The 17,355-nt window shown below is 42.4% G+C and overlaps 1 protein-coding gene across 1 annotated transcript in view; it reads left to right on the top strand.

Moving 5' to 3' along the window:
- Positions 1-17,355, top strand: part of DCPS (decapping enzyme, scavenger) — a 63,941-nt gene that overhangs the window by 38,302 nt on the left and 8,284 nt on the right. Inside the window, exons 3-4 of the mRNA XM_054997990.1 lie at positions 5,022-5,167; positions 10,361-10,474. Coding sequence (XP_054853965.1) covers positions 5,022-5,167; positions 10,361-10,474 — 260 coding nt within the window. The remainder of the gene's footprint in view (positions 1-5,021; positions 5,168-10,360; positions 10,475-17,355) is intronic.

Below are 17,355 nucleotides of genomic sequence, written 5' to 3'. Positions count from 1 at the left end.
GATATCTAAAAAAATTAATTCTGGTTTTAGGGGAATAGTGTATGCTGTAATAAGGGCTATTTGGTGTAATATTTTTTCCCAGAACTCTGTAACATGCTTGCATTCCCACCAACAGTGGGCAAAGGAACCTACTTCGTCACACTTTTTCCAACAAAGAGGTGAACTTCTTGAATAAATTTTTGATAGTTTTTGGGGAGTCAGGTACCAATGATTAATAATTTTATAAATTTGCAGCCTAGTGTTAATAACCTTAGAGTTGGATAAATTTGATGTCCAAATTTGTTCCCAATCTTTTTTTGTTAGAGGTGTTCCACAATCTTGTTGCCATTTTGATTGTGCAGTTGTAAGTTGGATGTCTTCATTATGTATTAGTATATTATAAATTTTAGAGATTACATTTTTACAAGTAAACTCTGCTACTTCTGGAAATTGTTCAAAATTTGTTTTTGGTGTATTCGTTATTTCTTTTAGTTTGAGATCCTTTGCAAAATAGGATAATTGAAAATATGAAAACCAAGGAATAGTTTGATCTATTTTTGTTTCTATTTCTCTCTTTCCTAGTAGTCCTTGTTTGGTGGCAATGTCTGTTAGCCGTATATTTCCTTGTGTGGATAGAGTGTGTTGTAGTGGTAGGGATTGGTGTGATGTTAAAGTGGAGTACCGTGAGATATCCGGAACAATTTTTCTTTTATATTTATCCCAAATATTAAGGATAGCTGCAAAAATCATGTTTTGTTTACTTGTTTTTGATCTATATTTTTGAGAAGTCCAAATAGTATCTTTTATTGTGTTGTGCTGCTGTAAAGGGTCCAAAATATTGATCCAGTCAGTGTGTCCTTTATCTTGTAATATGTGAATTACATTTAAAAGTCTAGAAGCTGCATTGTATGTTGTGAAGTCAGGGTAGTTTAAGCCTCCTTGTGATCTTTTCCTTTTTATTATGTTGAAAGCAATTCTAGGGTGTTTATAGTGCCATAAAAATTGATTTATTAATGATTGCCAGTGTTTTAGTAGCTTATTTGGAATATTAATAGGTATAGTTCTAAATAAGAAAAGAAGCCTTGGAAGAATAAATGATTTAATTGTATGTAGTCTCTCATGCCAGGATAATTGTTGTTTATTCCATTTTTGTATATCAGCTAACTTATTATCTTTATGATTTCATACACCAAATAAGATTATTCATATTTGAAACATTTTGAAACATAAAACAATAATATGTTTATTCCTGATACTTTTTGTATTAACAAAGTCTATGTAGGATTAGTGATTATAAATTTCTCATACATCTGAATATCTTTTGGCCCACCACCAATGTAACTATCCTTGAATAATGTTGCCAGCCTCTATGAAGTTAGACATTCCTGCCGTTCTCAGATACTCCCTGCACCTGGGCCTTGGTACAATGTATGCATTAGTATGAGTTAGATAGCTCTTCTAATCTACATGTGGCAATACAAGTATGTAACTCTATTGTTTTATGCCTCTCTCCAAGGTTGTTTTATTCTAGGCCTCTAGACTCCCTTAGCGGTCGGTCTATCTAGTTTTGGAGCCAGGCTAGCCCTGTTTCTCTTGTGCATAGGTATCTTGAATAACTTTCTCGGTCATATCCAGCAATTGTTCCCCTATAGTTCTAGCTATATCCATGATACTCTGTTCCCAGTTGTAGCCCAAGAACAGCAAGTGAAGGAGCATTCTAACCAATGCAGCCATGAATATGTCTTATTAATGTAACAATTAGAGATGGACATGAACTGAAATACGAACCAGAGTTTGTCACGAACCAAGCTGGTTCATGGTTCGCAAACTGGTGTTTTGTCAGAGCCCATTTCTGATGAACTGTGACAAACTTTAGGCCGGTTTGATTAGTTCTTGCATGGCAAGAAAAGTGTTACTGCTTTCAGATGCCTGCTGCTTTTTTAAGCTGAGGGGTTTGAAAACAGCTTTTTTTCAGCTGAGGGGAGAGGGAGGAAGGAGTCGGATTGTTTTAATATTAACAACCACTACTTGTATCCTGTGTCAGTATGGATTTTTAAAGTTTTTGTATTTTAAATTATGTATTTATTTAACTTACCAGGTATTTGGTACAACAAGTCAAACAGATCAGTATAAACAGAGGAAGATTAAAAAAAGAAAAAAGAATACGTTACAAACATTCTGCCGAGGTTTGAATTATAAAAGGCTCATAAAAGATTACTATACCGTTACAGCTTGATTTATATTTATATTGTATTATATTTATATGTAATTATATGCATATTATATTTACCTCATTGTAAATTAGTAATCTTTGCCCTGACATAAGTCAGATTTCTGGTAGCAGGCAAAATTAATTCTGGCAACTGAAGCAGCGTATCATAAAATATGTTGAAACCTCTTAGGTACAGACTCGAAATATTGGGTAACCGTACATCTGGGGAGGCTGGTATATCAGTGCCTAAGCTTTGCTTCAAGAGACCAATGATTCTTGACCAGTATTCTGCAGCATGAGAACGTTTCCACCACATACATATGAAATTTTTCACATTTTAAAATCCTGCTTTTCCTCCAAGGAGCTCCGACAGTTCCTCTCCTTTTCTATTTTATCCTCTCCTCTCTTCTTTCCCCAACCACCATGCGAGGGTTAGACAAGGTTGCATGAGACAACTCTGCCCAAGGGATACTCAGTGAACTTCATTGCTGTGTGGGGATTTGAACTTAAGTGTCCCCTAGTTCCAGTCCAGTGCCCTAACCGCTTCACCACACAATTTCTCAGTTATGAGCAAAGCCAGCAACACAATTCTGCAAAGACACAAGAAACGGCAATGTGCAACCTGCCATAGCCTGAAGGAAGTTCCTGCAGCCTCAGGGACTCTCCTTCCATTCAAGTGGCTCTTCCGTTGGAGGAAGTGCCTTGTAAAGAAGCCAGATCTGCCATGTGACTATTCTTTCCAAGAAACACTCATGCTTTCCCCCATGACTTTCTATGAAAAAGCTTCCTTAATTTTTTTCCTTTCCAGCTCCAAGTTGGGAAATTCCTGGAGATTTGGAGGGGGGAGCATGGAGGGGAGAGGAACCTCAGTGGTGTCTAATGCCATAGAGTTCACCCTCCAAGGCAGCCATTTTCTCCAAGGGAATTTATTTCTGTCACCTGTAGATCAGTCATAATTCCAGGAATGTTCAGCCACCACCTGGAGGCTGGGAACCCTACCTGTTTTGCATCCTTTTTTGTGCTAACCAGTTAACGTTTTTGTTTATTGACTAATGCTATTAATTAATTAGGGGCTCTGAATCTTGTTTTTAAACTTGACCCTGAACCTAAGGTTAAAGGGGGGAAACGCAACCAACAAATCATCTGTCATCCATCAGTAAAGGGATGTAGTGACAGACAAAATACATGGTACCGAGTGTGAGAGGAAGCAAAGAATTCTGGAAAATCATCAAAGCATCTTCATAGGTTGCTGTAGACAGGAAAATATAGGTCAACAGTGGTATGAATGGAAATGGAGGCAGTGTAGCATTGTCAAAACTGCATCTCCTTTCTTGAGAGCCAGACTGATTTTGCACATCTGGGGCCTCACAACAGCCCAGCTGTAGAGGCCACTCTCAGGTCTTATTGTATGCTAACTTTGCACTGTGGCAGCAATGTGTTTTTCCACTGTGGATTAAAAGGAGTGCATGGCCAATCTCCTCCTGTAGCTTTTTGTAGACACCTGGCTTCTAGAGCAGTAGGCATGGATTCCACTGGAAAAAGCTGACCACATAAATAGAGTCCAGCACAAAAAAAGAGAGAAGCTTTTGGAAATCCAAGCCAGCCACCTGCTTAATACGCCCATCCCCATGTACTCTTAAACCGTGAGGGATTTGGGTTGTTTTTTCTTGGCCCAGTTGTTTTCCCTGTGGAGAGCATTGTTTATGTTTGAGAACGTCAGCCTTGGAAATGGTCCTTTCCATCCAGATTTCTCATGGTGTTGTGCTACTTACTGTCACTCACAGAATCAACAACATAAAAATGTTTTCACCAGGTTGTCCCTTCTCTCCCATCCTGTACTGGGAACATCTGAATGACTTTTTTTAGCAATTAGTGTTCCTAAGAATCTTAAGACAAAGAGAGTCTCTCTTTGAGTATTTTGGACTTCGTGTTCTTGAGTTTGCCTTTGTGGCAAGCATGTATGAATTCTATCAACTTGTATGCTTGCCACACCCATCTCTATGTAGTTACCCTGCCTTAAAGATACACTTTAAAACCCTAGTGCAAACTTCCACACATTTTTGGCTGTACGTTACCAAGGTCTTGAAGTACGCACAGTGTTGTGCATTATGCTGCGTCACATTCTTAAACATGACATGTTGACAGTGAACACCTCAACAAACAACTAATTGTTCCTAGTACATGCAGAAAAAGTCACACACATCTGTCGGGAGGGAAGGTAGAACCAGATTTGAGCGACTGAGGATATTCAAAGAAATCTTGAGAGAGGCCATTTGTATACAGGAAGCAAAAGCTCTTTCCAGGTTCCAGAGAGCTCATGCTGGTATTTATGAGATTAGCTGGCTTCTATGTCCTTGTAATGCCCATAATTTTGTAAATAAACTTGTTGTAACTGATTCCGCACACGTCGGATAATGCACTTTCAATGCACTTTAGCTATAGTTTGGAAGTGGATTTTTTGTTTCACACTTGAAAAATTCAGTTCCAAATTATCTCTAAAGAGGATTGGAAGTGCATTATCCAACGTGTGCGGAATCAGCTAAAGACTCATTCCTGTGGTTGATCTTCTTGCAGTTCTCTCTTTGACCAGGGCTGGGTGATAGTGCACAGACCAAATCCCTCAGGTTCTCAATTTCAGGATCCTTTGGAGGGGGACGGTTGAGTCTTGGTAGGAAGTGGGTTTTGGTGGCAACCACACCGTCCACTTTACATACAAAGCAGTCCTTAGTAGATCCCGTAGAGCTGCCTCTTGAAATGCATGAAGGACACAGAAGTAATAGCTTAGACTACACTGATAATGATGTGGTGCAAACATGTTTTCAAATTCCAGAGATAAAGACAACTGTAGTGTATCCAGCAACGGAGAAGCATCTTCAGAAATACTTGCGTCAAGAAGTGTATCTTATCCAGGAGACCGGGGCCGATTACAAGACCATTACACTGCCTTTTATAGAATCGCAGAGCTTCAGCATTCAGGTATGAGACGTAATTCCCCAATACAATCTATGCCCTTTCAGGGACTAATTGCAGAAGACAGGCTTCTATGACTCAGGCCCTGAGAAGGATAATTATGAGCACTTATATGATTTAGCAATTCACTTGGCTTTTTTGTTGGATGTAATTTCATCAGGCTTTTTGGTAACATTCAGCATTCAGTCAGTTTTATTTATTTATGATTATGCCAGGAGCCATGCTGCCATAGTCTCTTTGGCCATCCTAGGACTGAAAGTAAACAGTGCCAGTGCTGGCAGTAAGGTTGCTAACTCTGGCTTGGGAAATTCCTGGAGATTTAGGGGCAGTGCCTGGAGAGGGTGGAGTTTGGAGAGGGGAGGAAAGTCAGTGGGGATCTGATGTCACAAAATCCACCCTCCAAAAACACCATTTTCTGCAGGGGAACTGATCTCTGCAATGTGGAGATCAGTTGTAATTCCAGGAGAACTGCAGCTCCCACTTACTGGCTGGCAGCCCTAGCTGACAGTATCGTTCACATGTGAGCATCCCAGTGCTCACTGACTATCCAGATAAGTCCCTCCGGGCAGCTGGATGCTGAGTGCCAAAGAAGAGCACCTGACTCAACCACCCAGGATGGAGACTGTTATGCTTGAGCATCCTGCTGCAGGACATGAACTGCTTACTGCGAGTAGCTTCACAGTCAAGGGGAGAATTGAGCCAGTGATGAGGCTGGTCCCTTTGATTTTGACTCACAAGTAGGAGTCTCTTGGTCACCTATGGCCCTCTGAGGCAGTCCTTGACTCTCTGCCCTGCATATTGAATGATACACTCCTTTGGTCTATGTGGCACTTCACTGAGTTGCATCCTTGGGAGCTATGTAAAGAGAAGGTCTCTTACCACTACGCCCAAATGCGGAAGGCGGAGAAATGGGGAGGAGGGAGGGAGCCAGCCAGAGGGGGAAGCGAGGCATGCAAGGGTTTGCATCTCTTTGTGTTGATCTTTGAAACTCCTCATCTTGGCACTGCCACTTCTCCCCCCGTCTCTGCTGCCTAGCAATAACCCTCGCCATCCCCCCCCCCAAATGCGCGGCAAGGCGCTGCACATCTATTTTGTTTGGCCAGGAAGTACAATGGGAAGAGGCCACTTGCTGCCAGGAGGAGGCCTGCCAAATCCATTTTCTAGAGCCCGTTGTATTTGGTTATACAATGGGCATTGTTTCTAGTCTCTCATAACTACATAAATCATTAAAGGAGAGAAACTACATGAGTCCCATTAAAGTTTCTTAATCCAAAGATAAGCAGGTCACAAGCAAGGAGCCCCTTATTAAACAGAAACTCACGATAAATTCCACTTCCTATATTTATAGGATATGAGACTCATCGCTGAACAATAGCTATCTGTTCCACTTGATAAGGGTTCACATTCTAATTATCTTATAACTTCAAACACTATACAAGGCTATCTATACTTTAAATATTTTCTTAAAATATATGAACATTGTTAGTTCATTCTTATCTTAACAAAGTCTTTGTAAAAATAGTGATGATGAGTTTTTCATAATATGCATATCTTTTTGGCCCTGATACACCCATCCTTGAATCACATCTTCACTTTTGTGAAGATTTGCCATTTGCAGATGCATCTCTGTATCAGGATATAGTATCTATTGATACGCCTTAGATGGCTCTTCTAATCTACCCAAGGCCGTACAATTGCTTTGCTCCTTTGTTTCATGCCTTTACCCAAGGCTATTCCAGTCCAGGCTCCCTTTCTGGCATGTCTAGCTGTGAGGCCAGGCTAGTCACATTTCTGCATGCAGAGACAACCTCTACGATCTTCTTGGTCAAATCCAGCAACTGTTTCCCTGTATTTCTGGCTATATCCATGCCACTAGTTTGGCTTCTTAGGCGACGTTTCAGCCAGGGTAAGTTGGATGAGGTGGATTTTGAGTGAGGGTGGGTGGGGAGGGTCGAAGGAGGGAGAGAAAAGAAAGCAAGGAAACATGATCCCTTTTAGTGCAAGGAGCTGAAGTTGGATCTAGGATCAGATCAGGTGCTTGTTGTCTGTAGCCTTAGGCAATGGTTTAGAGACAATCAGTGTGGCACTGAGGTTAGAGTGCTAGGCCGAGATCTGGGAGTCCTAGGTTCAGATTCCCATTCTGCCATGGAAGCTTGATGGGCAGCCTTGGGCCAGTCACACACAATCAACCTAGCCTAGCTCATTGGGTAGTTATTGTCAGGTTAAAATGGAGGAAAGAACAATGATATAAGCACTGGTGGTTCCTACCGGGGAGAAAGGTGTGGTATAAATGAAGTTAATAAGTAATAAGAGTTAGGTGGGACTGTCCTGTTTTTTTTTGGAACAAAGAGGCAACTTTTGTGGAGTTTAGTACCCTCCTCCCTCTTCTCTTTCCATAACTCTTAGCCAGAAAAGTCCATGTACAACTTGAGCTTCACAGGGATGAGGAAGACCACTTTGCTGCTTTCATGGGAGCAATTCTGGCTGATTGCACGAAGTGGAGCATAATTATTTCAGAAATAACATACCACTTTGGCATTGTGATTAATTCATTAGTTAATGTTTGCAGAGCTTTGATGAAAGAAGGCATGTTTGAGGTTACGGATGATATTTGAACTGTGCAGAAACTCTCTGTAAAAGAGATCAACCCAGGCTCATACTTACTTTTTTGTTGTCTTTGGCCGATTGTTGCTGCTTTGGTGGTTTCCCCACCCCCTATAATTCTGTCCCTGCAGATAATTTTCTAAGGACTAGCAGGTTTTAGCATTATGGAAGTACAATGGTTTCTTATTTGGGCTACAAACTCAAAAAGTTTTTGTTCAGATTTCTCTTGTGGGCATGTTGCATTCTCTCAACATAAGCGTCACAGTATTTAGTCACTGTGAAAATGTGATTGCACACAAGCATATCACTAGCATGTCAATGGTGATAATCAGTGTAAGGTGGAATATATTTACTTGATTACCATGTCCTCTTAGAGATGTAGAATGTCCTCTTAGAGATGTACAGCCCAATTTTGTCAGATATTGGAAGCTAAGCATTGGAGACAACCAAAGAAGAAGGCACTGGCAAACCACCTCTGCTTCTCACTTGCCTTGCTGCAGTCACTTGCTGGGGTTGCCGTAAGTCAACTGTAACTTGACGGTACATAGATACATACACATGCGCTTATTGACTAGAACGTGTATCATCACTGTTAATGACGATGTGCTGCCCTTTAAGAACCTTGTGATTTTAAAAAATGGTTATACTCTTTCCTTTTTCTATCTCAAGAGAACTGGTTAAAGTGCATAAAAGCTGTATCTTAAAAGTAACATTCCAGGCGTATCTTGAATCAATTAAGTTTCCTGTTGGTCTTGGAACAAGGTCAAAATGTCTTTTTGTGGACAGAAGATGAAGAAGAGGCTGGCTTCAAACATATTGAGACAGCATCTTTTCACTCAATAATTGCATCCACTCTCATATACCTGACCTATGCGGGGGAAACTCTTGACCAAAGGCGTGTGTACCTCCCGGAAGGACTTAAACCTCAGAACCTCTTTTTTAGAAATTAAAAACAAGGAACAGTGTCTGTTTTTAACCAGCGTTGTCCTTTTGCTTTCAGTTGATGGTGCACATACCTTTGTCAGCTCATGAGGCTTGTGAGCTACTCAGAATTCTCATTCAGGCACCAACATTCTGAAATGGTACAAGTAAAGACAAAGAGCTCCCCACTGTAGCCAGCCCAACATAACCTTAAGTTTTACTCTTCTTCTGCACTCCAGGCTGAAGAATAGGACAATTGTTGTTGTCGTGTTTGTCTAATTATTTACAGCTGCAAAAAGTAGAGATTGCTTTGTGGCCTCCAAATATGCTCTCAGATGTGTTTTTGTCACTTTTTATTTTAAAAAAGGAAAGAAGTCCATCCCGCCAGCATAAACAGTACCTTCCAGGGTCCTGATACACACTAGGCATCTGTTAGCCTATAATAAAAGAACAGGATGCTTGTTCATCTAAGCCAGCTTTCCCCAACCTGGTGCCTGTGGGCACCAAGGTACCTGCTTGCACGTCCCCTGGCACCCACCATATGTTTCAGGGAAGGTAGATTAGGCTGAGATTTTGTGACTGGCTCAAGGTCACCCAGCAAGTTTCCGTAGCAGAGTGGGGAACCCATATCCTAGTCCATCACTCCATCCGCTACACCTCTCTCTCTCTCTCTCTCTCTCTCTCTCTCTCTCTCTCTCTCTCTCTCTCTCTCTCTCTCTGTGTATGTGTGTGTGGTGACAAAAAAGAAGTAAGAAAGTAAATAAATCACTTCAGATTTGGGGTGTGGAATTGGATTGTCAAGCGTTCAGAGAAAGTAGTGATCAGGCCGCAAATTGCACTGATGTCTCCCCCCAAAAGCTGGTGATTTGGTTGTGTATCTGCATTTGGAGTAATTGAATGACCCACTCAGATCCAATGCAGAGACTTGGCAGAATAACCTGCCACAAGCAATGGCTAATAATGGCAAGATGAGAGCATGCAGAGAAGCAGTGGGCAGCCTCATCTGAAGGTGGGTACTTAGGGCACATTGGAGTCCAGGTGTCTAATGAAACAACTTCTCGCAGCACACCTGCAAGCTCTGGTGTGCCGCTTGGAGATTCTTGGACTATAATCCCCATTCATTGTCATTGCCATGCTCTGTTAATTTCTGAACCAGGCCTTGTGGTCTGTTTTATATCACAAAGTATGTCTTGTCCATTTGTCTGGCACCACCTGCACCCCAAAATTATATTGTTTTCTGTCTGCAAAGTTGATTTCAAGGATAATGCTTTCTAGAGTAATTAACCTGTGAATGTGCCACTTTTTCAGAATCTAAAAATCTATTAAATGGAATGTTCTGCTTTTAGAAGTGGATGATATGTACTGCTTTGGAGACAAAACAGATACACCTCCCAATTCATCTGGCTGGGAGGGTAATGAAGTACATAACAGAATTATTCCCCTTTGCCCCCTAGGGGGATTTGCCAAGGCCATTTGCTTGTTTTATGGGTAATTAACTGCACATCTTATCAGCTATGAAATTGTTTGGCTCTTTCATGGGTCCAAATGCTCCATTTTATATACCAAACTCTTCAAAGGTATTTCCACAAAATTAAGAAGACACTAAATAAAAGAGCTGCCCTGTTTGTTGCTGATGTACATTTATCTATTTTTAAAATGATTTATCTCTTATAGTGGGTTTATAATATCCTGGAGAAGAAGGCTGAGGCCGACCGAATAATCTACGAAAACTCGGATCCCGCCCATGGTTTTGTTCTCATTCCTGATTTGAAATGGGATCAAAAGCAGGTTAGTAAGAAATTTCCTCTGAAGGAATAGTTGCTATTTGCAAAGTGATTGGGAGGAAGACAATATGGGAAAGTTTACAGCACCCAGATACAGCAACATTCGGGTCCAGTAGCACCTTAAAGACCGACTAGATTTCCAGGGTATGAGCTTTGGAGAGTGAGAGCGTCCTTTGTCAGACTCTTGAAAACTCCCACCCTGGAACTCTAGTTGGTCTTTAAGGTTCTTCTGGACCGAAATCTTGCTCTTCTACTACAGACCAACATGACTACTCACCTGAAAGCACCCTTTTCTGGAACCTTCAGATCTTTGTGACTTCTTCACTGCATGGTTATTTATTATGTCTGTATACTGCCCTTCAACACAAGTATTCTCAACGTGGTTCACACAAAAACAATGAAACAATTGAAAACATAAAATCGAAATGATCCAGAAGTGAGCTGGATCTAGCTGTTGGGGGGGGGGGCGGAGTTCAGCTGCTGCTTCCCCTTCTTCTGATGGAACTTTGAAACTGGAAAGATGGCAGGATCCTCAGCTGGATCTGGATCCCGGCATGATTGGGTGGCTGATGTACCCCTTCCTCTTTGACCCCAGCTGTGGCCTTCTACACAAACTTTTCTCTTGGAAAATTAAAGATGTCTCTAATGCAGCCTGCCTTGGCTCAAATAGTGTCCCACTTACGGATCTGATTCACCAGCAGAAGATCTACAAGAGCCGAGGGTTTAAGGCTACTAATTTCCAAAAATCTGCTGAGCACTCCCTTCCCCAGTTCCACACTAATAGTGCAATGTCTTTTATCATCGTTCTTGGCTTTTGGTTTCCAAAAGGGCGTTCATGTGGTACAGCTTATGTAGAGAGCTAGATTTTTTTCCATTTCCTTTTTAAGCTGCTATATATGCTTCTTTCAGTGTGAGATGAAACCTGATAATGGTTAAGAGGTTTTGGAGGTGGTCGTCGGTAAGATCGCAGTTTAAGCTGCCTGTGGTCAAAACGAAACCCGTTTAAGCTGCCTGCAGTAAGAATGAAGCCAGTTTAAGCTGCCCACAGTTAAAATGATATTTTCCTCATCGAAACATAACATTCAAAATGCTTTCCTTCCTGAGAAATCAAGCTAAATTATTATTTTATTCATCTTGGGAACAAGTTCTCTGAATGTTTACTTTTGAAAGCCATTTTTTAATAGTTTCCAAACTTCGGTTCACTGTGCCTTGCTTGTGTTCCTTTTAAAGGATAAAATGAATCATTTTATTCCCCAGGAAGCTTGTCAGTTGCATTAAGGCTTTATACAATAAGGGAAAGGACAGCTGCCCTATAAGAAAAGGGTACAAGACAGGAAATACCAGCTTTCTGCTTCAAGGCTAGTGATTTAATTCTCTCAAGGGGCCATTTCTTTTATACTTTTTTGGCTGAAAAAAGTTGGGCAACAGAATGGTCTGTGTGCCAAATCATGCCTGCTTTTCCCCCCCATTATGAACCAGCACGCCACATCCTGTGAACTTAAGAGACCACCTCCTGGCAATGTCCCCTCCACATCACTATCACTTTATTTATCATAAAAATGTCCTCCTGCCTTCTTTCAGTGTGGCTTAAAACCAAGGACAAAGCCACCGTCATTAAAATCAAGAAATAAATAAAACTCCTAACCCTGCTCATTTTCTGAAAGCTATCAATGGAACAAATCACAGCTGCTTGCCATGGACAAAGTCTCAAAGATTTCACCGGAAGCTTGTCGCAATAACTCCTCCGCACCAGTTTGCCAAATTGAATTAAAAAGGTGCTCTTCCAGCCTCTTTCAAGAGGCCATTCTATAGGTTGAGGAGGCTGTAGTTCGCATGGATGCCTACCAATAGGAAGGCTGACTTAAGGTAGTGAGGAGCTCTCTGTAGGCAGAGGGAGATGTAGTCCTTTCGAGATGCTGAGCTCCTTCCCGGCTCAGAATCTCTTTCCCTCCAGGCATTTTATAGAAGCAGCAAGTGCTGTTGCTGTGTTTTGGAAAGCCTTTTTGTATGTGAGGGGGGTAAATGTCTATGTTTTGTATATGATTTGACTGTGCATTTTAAAATGCTTGTTTTCTGGACAGAAGAGAAATCTTTTTTTAAAAAATCCTGAAAATGCATTAAATATCGGCTGTCTAAGGGCAATATTGAAATGACCCAGCAAGAAAGTAATCCAAACAGTTAATTTTAAGGAAAGACGCCAGGCATTATGGCCTAAGTCTAGCAGACTGTGAATGCGCTGGAGTTTAAAGTGTTGACTGTGCAAGGACAAATATTCACAAAGGCTGTCGTGCAAGAGTAGTGATTTTTGCAATTCCATAACCAACAATGTGGTTGTCCTGTTCTGGTTGCCTGGCATGTGGTCATGATGTAAATAAACAGCCATCTATCAGACAATGAACTTTAAAAATGTGCTGTGTCCACAGATGGAAGAGAGAAATATATAACACAGAGACAGAGTACCATAGTCCCAAGATGTGATTAGCATTTTAAATGGGGAAAGGGGGCTTTTCAAAGAACCCATCTTGTTCTCCTTGAAGATGCTAATAACAGCACAGGGAACCAGTTCTGTTTAGCCTAACCAAGTGGAGGGTGATGGGTTAAATCCTTTGTTTCCTTCCCATGCAGCCTCAATCCAAATTGGGATTGCACGCACATGCACAGTTTACCTTTGACTGATGGCTGGAGATCTGTGATCTTCATCACATTTGTTTTGGTTATTCATCCTCAAGGCCTCTTGCAATCCCATGCTCTATCAGGAAGCAAATCTTCTATGGAAAACTGGAAGTGAGGTTTGTAAAACACAGTCTCAGTCTCTGCTTTGGCTAGAGGTAGAACTTAAAAGCTTTCCTGCTGCTATAACTACCTTTTCAGCAGGCTGTCTTCCAGCCACAAGGTTCTCTCTGGCCCAGCTCTACACCAATGCAGCTGATCCTGAGTACCATTAAAAATGCAGCAGTTGAACATTCCTGGGCAAGAGGGAGAGAAAGGTACCCATTTAAATTTTCTCTCCTATGGGACACCACCTTTTTGAATTCTGTGTTTTCCAGTTCTCTCACAGTGCATCTGCAGTTTACTTGGGGGGGGGCATACTTCAAAGAGGTTCATGTAGCTCCAGGTAGGCTTTCAAAAGCAAGTAATTGAATTAAACTTTCAAAATCCGTACTCCATAAGGTTCATTTTCCCTCTTCAAGCGCAGCAATTAAAGTGGGAAAGGAGGAAGGACTTTTAATAATCACAGACCAGTGAAGGGTATAAAAAATTCCAAGGTGTCTGAAGAAGGGAGCTCTGACTCTTGAAAGCTTGCACTGTTGCCAAGTAGGCCCCCTCCCCTGCTTTGAAGCCGGCTATGAACTGTGTTAAAGTTTCCTGCATTACTGTTTCACTGCTGCACCAAAGACTGCTTTGCACGTGTGTGCTCTGATACACGTGTCAGTTTCCTGCCTGCGTGTCAATTACCTTGCTGCCGCTATAGACTGTGTAGTTCACTGACTCCATGTTTGGTTAACTGCACAAAAGACTCTTTTCCTGGGCAGCCTTGCCCTGACCTGTATCTGGACTTCCCAGTGTGCTTTGAACTGTGTTCCCCGTGCCTGCACTACCATCTGCCATGGACCGTGCCTGTTCCCTGCTTTGGACTGTGTTTTAAAGTGTTGTTCCCGCTGCCTCCATGGAAGCCTGCCTCATATGGGCCCAAGCCGCTGCTAGCAGCCGGGCGCCAGCCGGGGAAACCTCCAGCGAGCCTGGCTAGGCGCTCCCTAGTCAGTCCCCGCCTGGAGCCTCCCGCGGGCCGGTCGCCGAGCTTGCCCTCGCTACCGGGCAGCCTGCTATCCAGCCCCAGCTATGCCCAGCCGGCATCCATGTTCTCAGGCAGCCAGAAGACCCTGGGAAGAAGACTGCTTTGAGAAGCCATTTCGGCGAAGCGGGCACACCACGTCCGCAGCGAGAGCCCCTCGCCCCGCTCTGCATATCTTAGGAGCCGCCCCGGAGAAGGAACTAAGTGCCGACCATCCCAAGCACTTAGAGAATGCATCTCAAAGAAACCTCCGCATTCCAAAGCTGATGACATCAGGACAAGCCCTGTCCGCTGGAACATCCTTTCAGCCCACTTGGATTTCCCCCTCCCTCTTTTGTCCCCTCTTCCTGAGGTGTCACTTATCACAATCTGATTACCAAAGTGGCCCATCCAAGCCATTCAGTAGCCCATTAGACCCTTTGTTTTAATCTGTGAGAACCACCAAGTACAGCACCAGCCCCAGGGTACGTTTTGGGGTATTTAAGCTGGTCTCTCAGACCACTCGGTGCCTCGGCCATTCCCTATCCAGACCTCCTTGCTGTCCGTCTGTGGTCCCAGTGCTGGCATTGGGCCACCCTCGCTGCTGTGTCTCTGCTTCGCTCCAGGATAAGTGAGTATTCCCCCTATCATCGTTGGGAACCAGCTAATGCGAACGTCTCTGTATTTCATACCCTGTATTTCTTAGGTCTTGTGTGTTCTCTGTATAATTGTGCAAGCTAGGCTTACGCTACACTCAATACACGTGTTTGGACCTGACTCGTTGTCTGCCTCTTTTTCACTAGAGTGTCTGGGATCGGGACCTCCGTAAACATAGGTTATGATCCTCGCTTAATATTAATAGTTACAGACTGCTACAGCTAATTCCCCATTATAATAAAGAGCAGTTCTGGTAACAGCACTCTGAAAATCTTGGCCACTGGACTCAAATCCTGCCGCTCTCTTGCAGACCAATACAGCTGTCCACCTAAAACTATCATCAAGAATTCCAATATCTGTATGTCTGTCAACTCGCTGAATTTTTCTGCCCGGCTGGTGACCTCAATAAGAAACAACAAAGGTGGAACTAGGATGTAGCTCAAGATGTCTAGCAATCCGTGTGCAAGCTGCTTGTGGGGGAATTGTTTGCTAAATAAAGCAACAGATGTTGGATAGAATTCTAAGTCATCTTGTCCAGCCAGTGTGCTGGGATGGGATCCTCAAAACACAGGCTCCATAAAGGGATTAAACTACATAATCCAATTAATAGTTTTCAGGTGCAAAGAAGGTGCTTGAAAAACAAGTGTGCCCAGCTCTACCGGTTCTAGCACAGCTGGCAAATGTGCAGAAAAAGAGCAACTAAAATGATCGTGGGTTTTCCCCTACAAGGATAAGCTAAAGCATTTGGGCGGTTTTTTTGCAGTGCAATCTTGTGTGTATCTACTCAGAAGTAAGTCCCACAAGGTTCAGTGGTGCTTACTGCTCGGTAAGGGTGCAGAGGGCTTAACTAAGGGTTGCTACATGATTCAGAGGAGGGAAAGTTCAGGTTCAGATCCAGGGCTGTCTGCCAACTGAATGGACAATTGAGATAAAAAGTAAGAAATGAGGTTTCGGGACCTGAAATCCCCACAGCTTAAATAGGATATACAGGGAACTTCCTGTTCTTGCTCAGATATCTGAATTCTCAGAAGGGCTTGGCGCTAAAAATTCCTCCCACCATTTCAAGTTTCTGAAAATGGCAACAACCCAGAGGTTTGTGACTCTGACCACATGCTGTTTTTCACAGCTTTTCTGTAGACAAAGGGCACTTTACAGCAACGATGTGGCCTATCTGTTCAAGTGTCAGACTTGGAGGGTAGAAAATAGGGTTCACCTACCCATATTTCCATGAAGCTCACTGGGTGAACTTGGATCGGTCTTTCTCTCTCTCTCTCAGCCTAATCTACCTTACTGGATTGTTGTGAGGGTCAAACGGAGGAGAGGAGAATCCTGTCTGACACCATGAATTCTTTGGAGGAATTTTCTATGTGGACAGATTTTCTATTCTGCCTTTCCACTAAAAGAACACTCAAGAAAAAGTTTAAAAAGAGAACATAATGAGACAGTACAAAAAATTGAAAGACTGTATAACACTGGATGTGGTCCATGTGTTGTTAATGAATGCTGCTGTCCCTTATGAATGTGTGCATGTGTGTACGTAGTTTGCCACATCACAAGGTTATCCCGCTTCCCTTGGGATTTAAAAGAACTTTCATACTCACATGTTTGAGCTAGTGTTTAATCTAGAAAGTATTCTAGGAGATACTAGAATTCTAGCCAAAATATCTTCCCAAACAACGTTGGTTACAATGATGATATTGTCCAATGACTCATTCATTTGAGAGAAGAGTTATTTAGGGAACCGCAGCAATTGGAACTCAGCCCAGGGCATTGGCAATGCTATCTCGAAACTTATCGGACGTTTTCAGTTATAGAATTCAAAGCATTGTTTGTGCTTTCCCCAAAATGTCAGAGAAGCTGACTGAAAATACCATTGTTGGGAAACAGGCTTTGCTTTATCCTTCAGGAAGGTATTGTTCTCCAGTGTGAGGGATGATCCTATAATGCAGCCTCGTGCTGTAAGATAGCAGAGCCCTTGTTGAAAATATTCTGTTCTTTGTTGCAAATACTTGGGACAAAATCTCCTTAGGCAGCTCTGATCTGGTCAGCACAAACAGTGGATGATGTAGGGAAAGTATTCCTAGACTGTAGCCCTTCAGACACACACACACGAGCTCCAAATTTTTTTTCAAAAATGCAGACCAGCATTTTATGTGAAGTATAGAGTGCCTGTATGGTAGCCTGGGAAATATTTAACCTTTTTTATAGTTCAAGCCACTGCTTTGTCTTCCCTATTCTTAGAGCACTGTTTTTCTAACTGCCCACCCTCAAGGAACTTCTTTCCGCATATATTTGTCAGCCCAGGAACCTGCAGGCATTGTGTGTTTGAGGTGCAGTCTACATTTATGTGTGGCTCTGCTGATTCAAGACTCTATTGTCCTATGTGAAACTAGAGTACACTGCAGACCACAGGTATGTATAGCAGGGGGAAATCCACAAAGTTGGAGAAGGCACCC

This window comes from Eublepharis macularius, chromosome 14 (genome assembly GCF_028583425.1).
Source record: "Eublepharis macularius isolate TG4126 chromosome 14, MPM_Emac_v1.0, whole genome shotgun sequence".
NCBI classification, from domain to species: Eukaryota; Metazoa; Chordata; class Lepidosauria; order Squamata; family Eublepharidae; genus Eublepharis; species Eublepharis macularius.
Note: the sequence above shows the minus strand (reverse complement) of the source record. Positions and strands in the feature narration are given on the sequence as shown.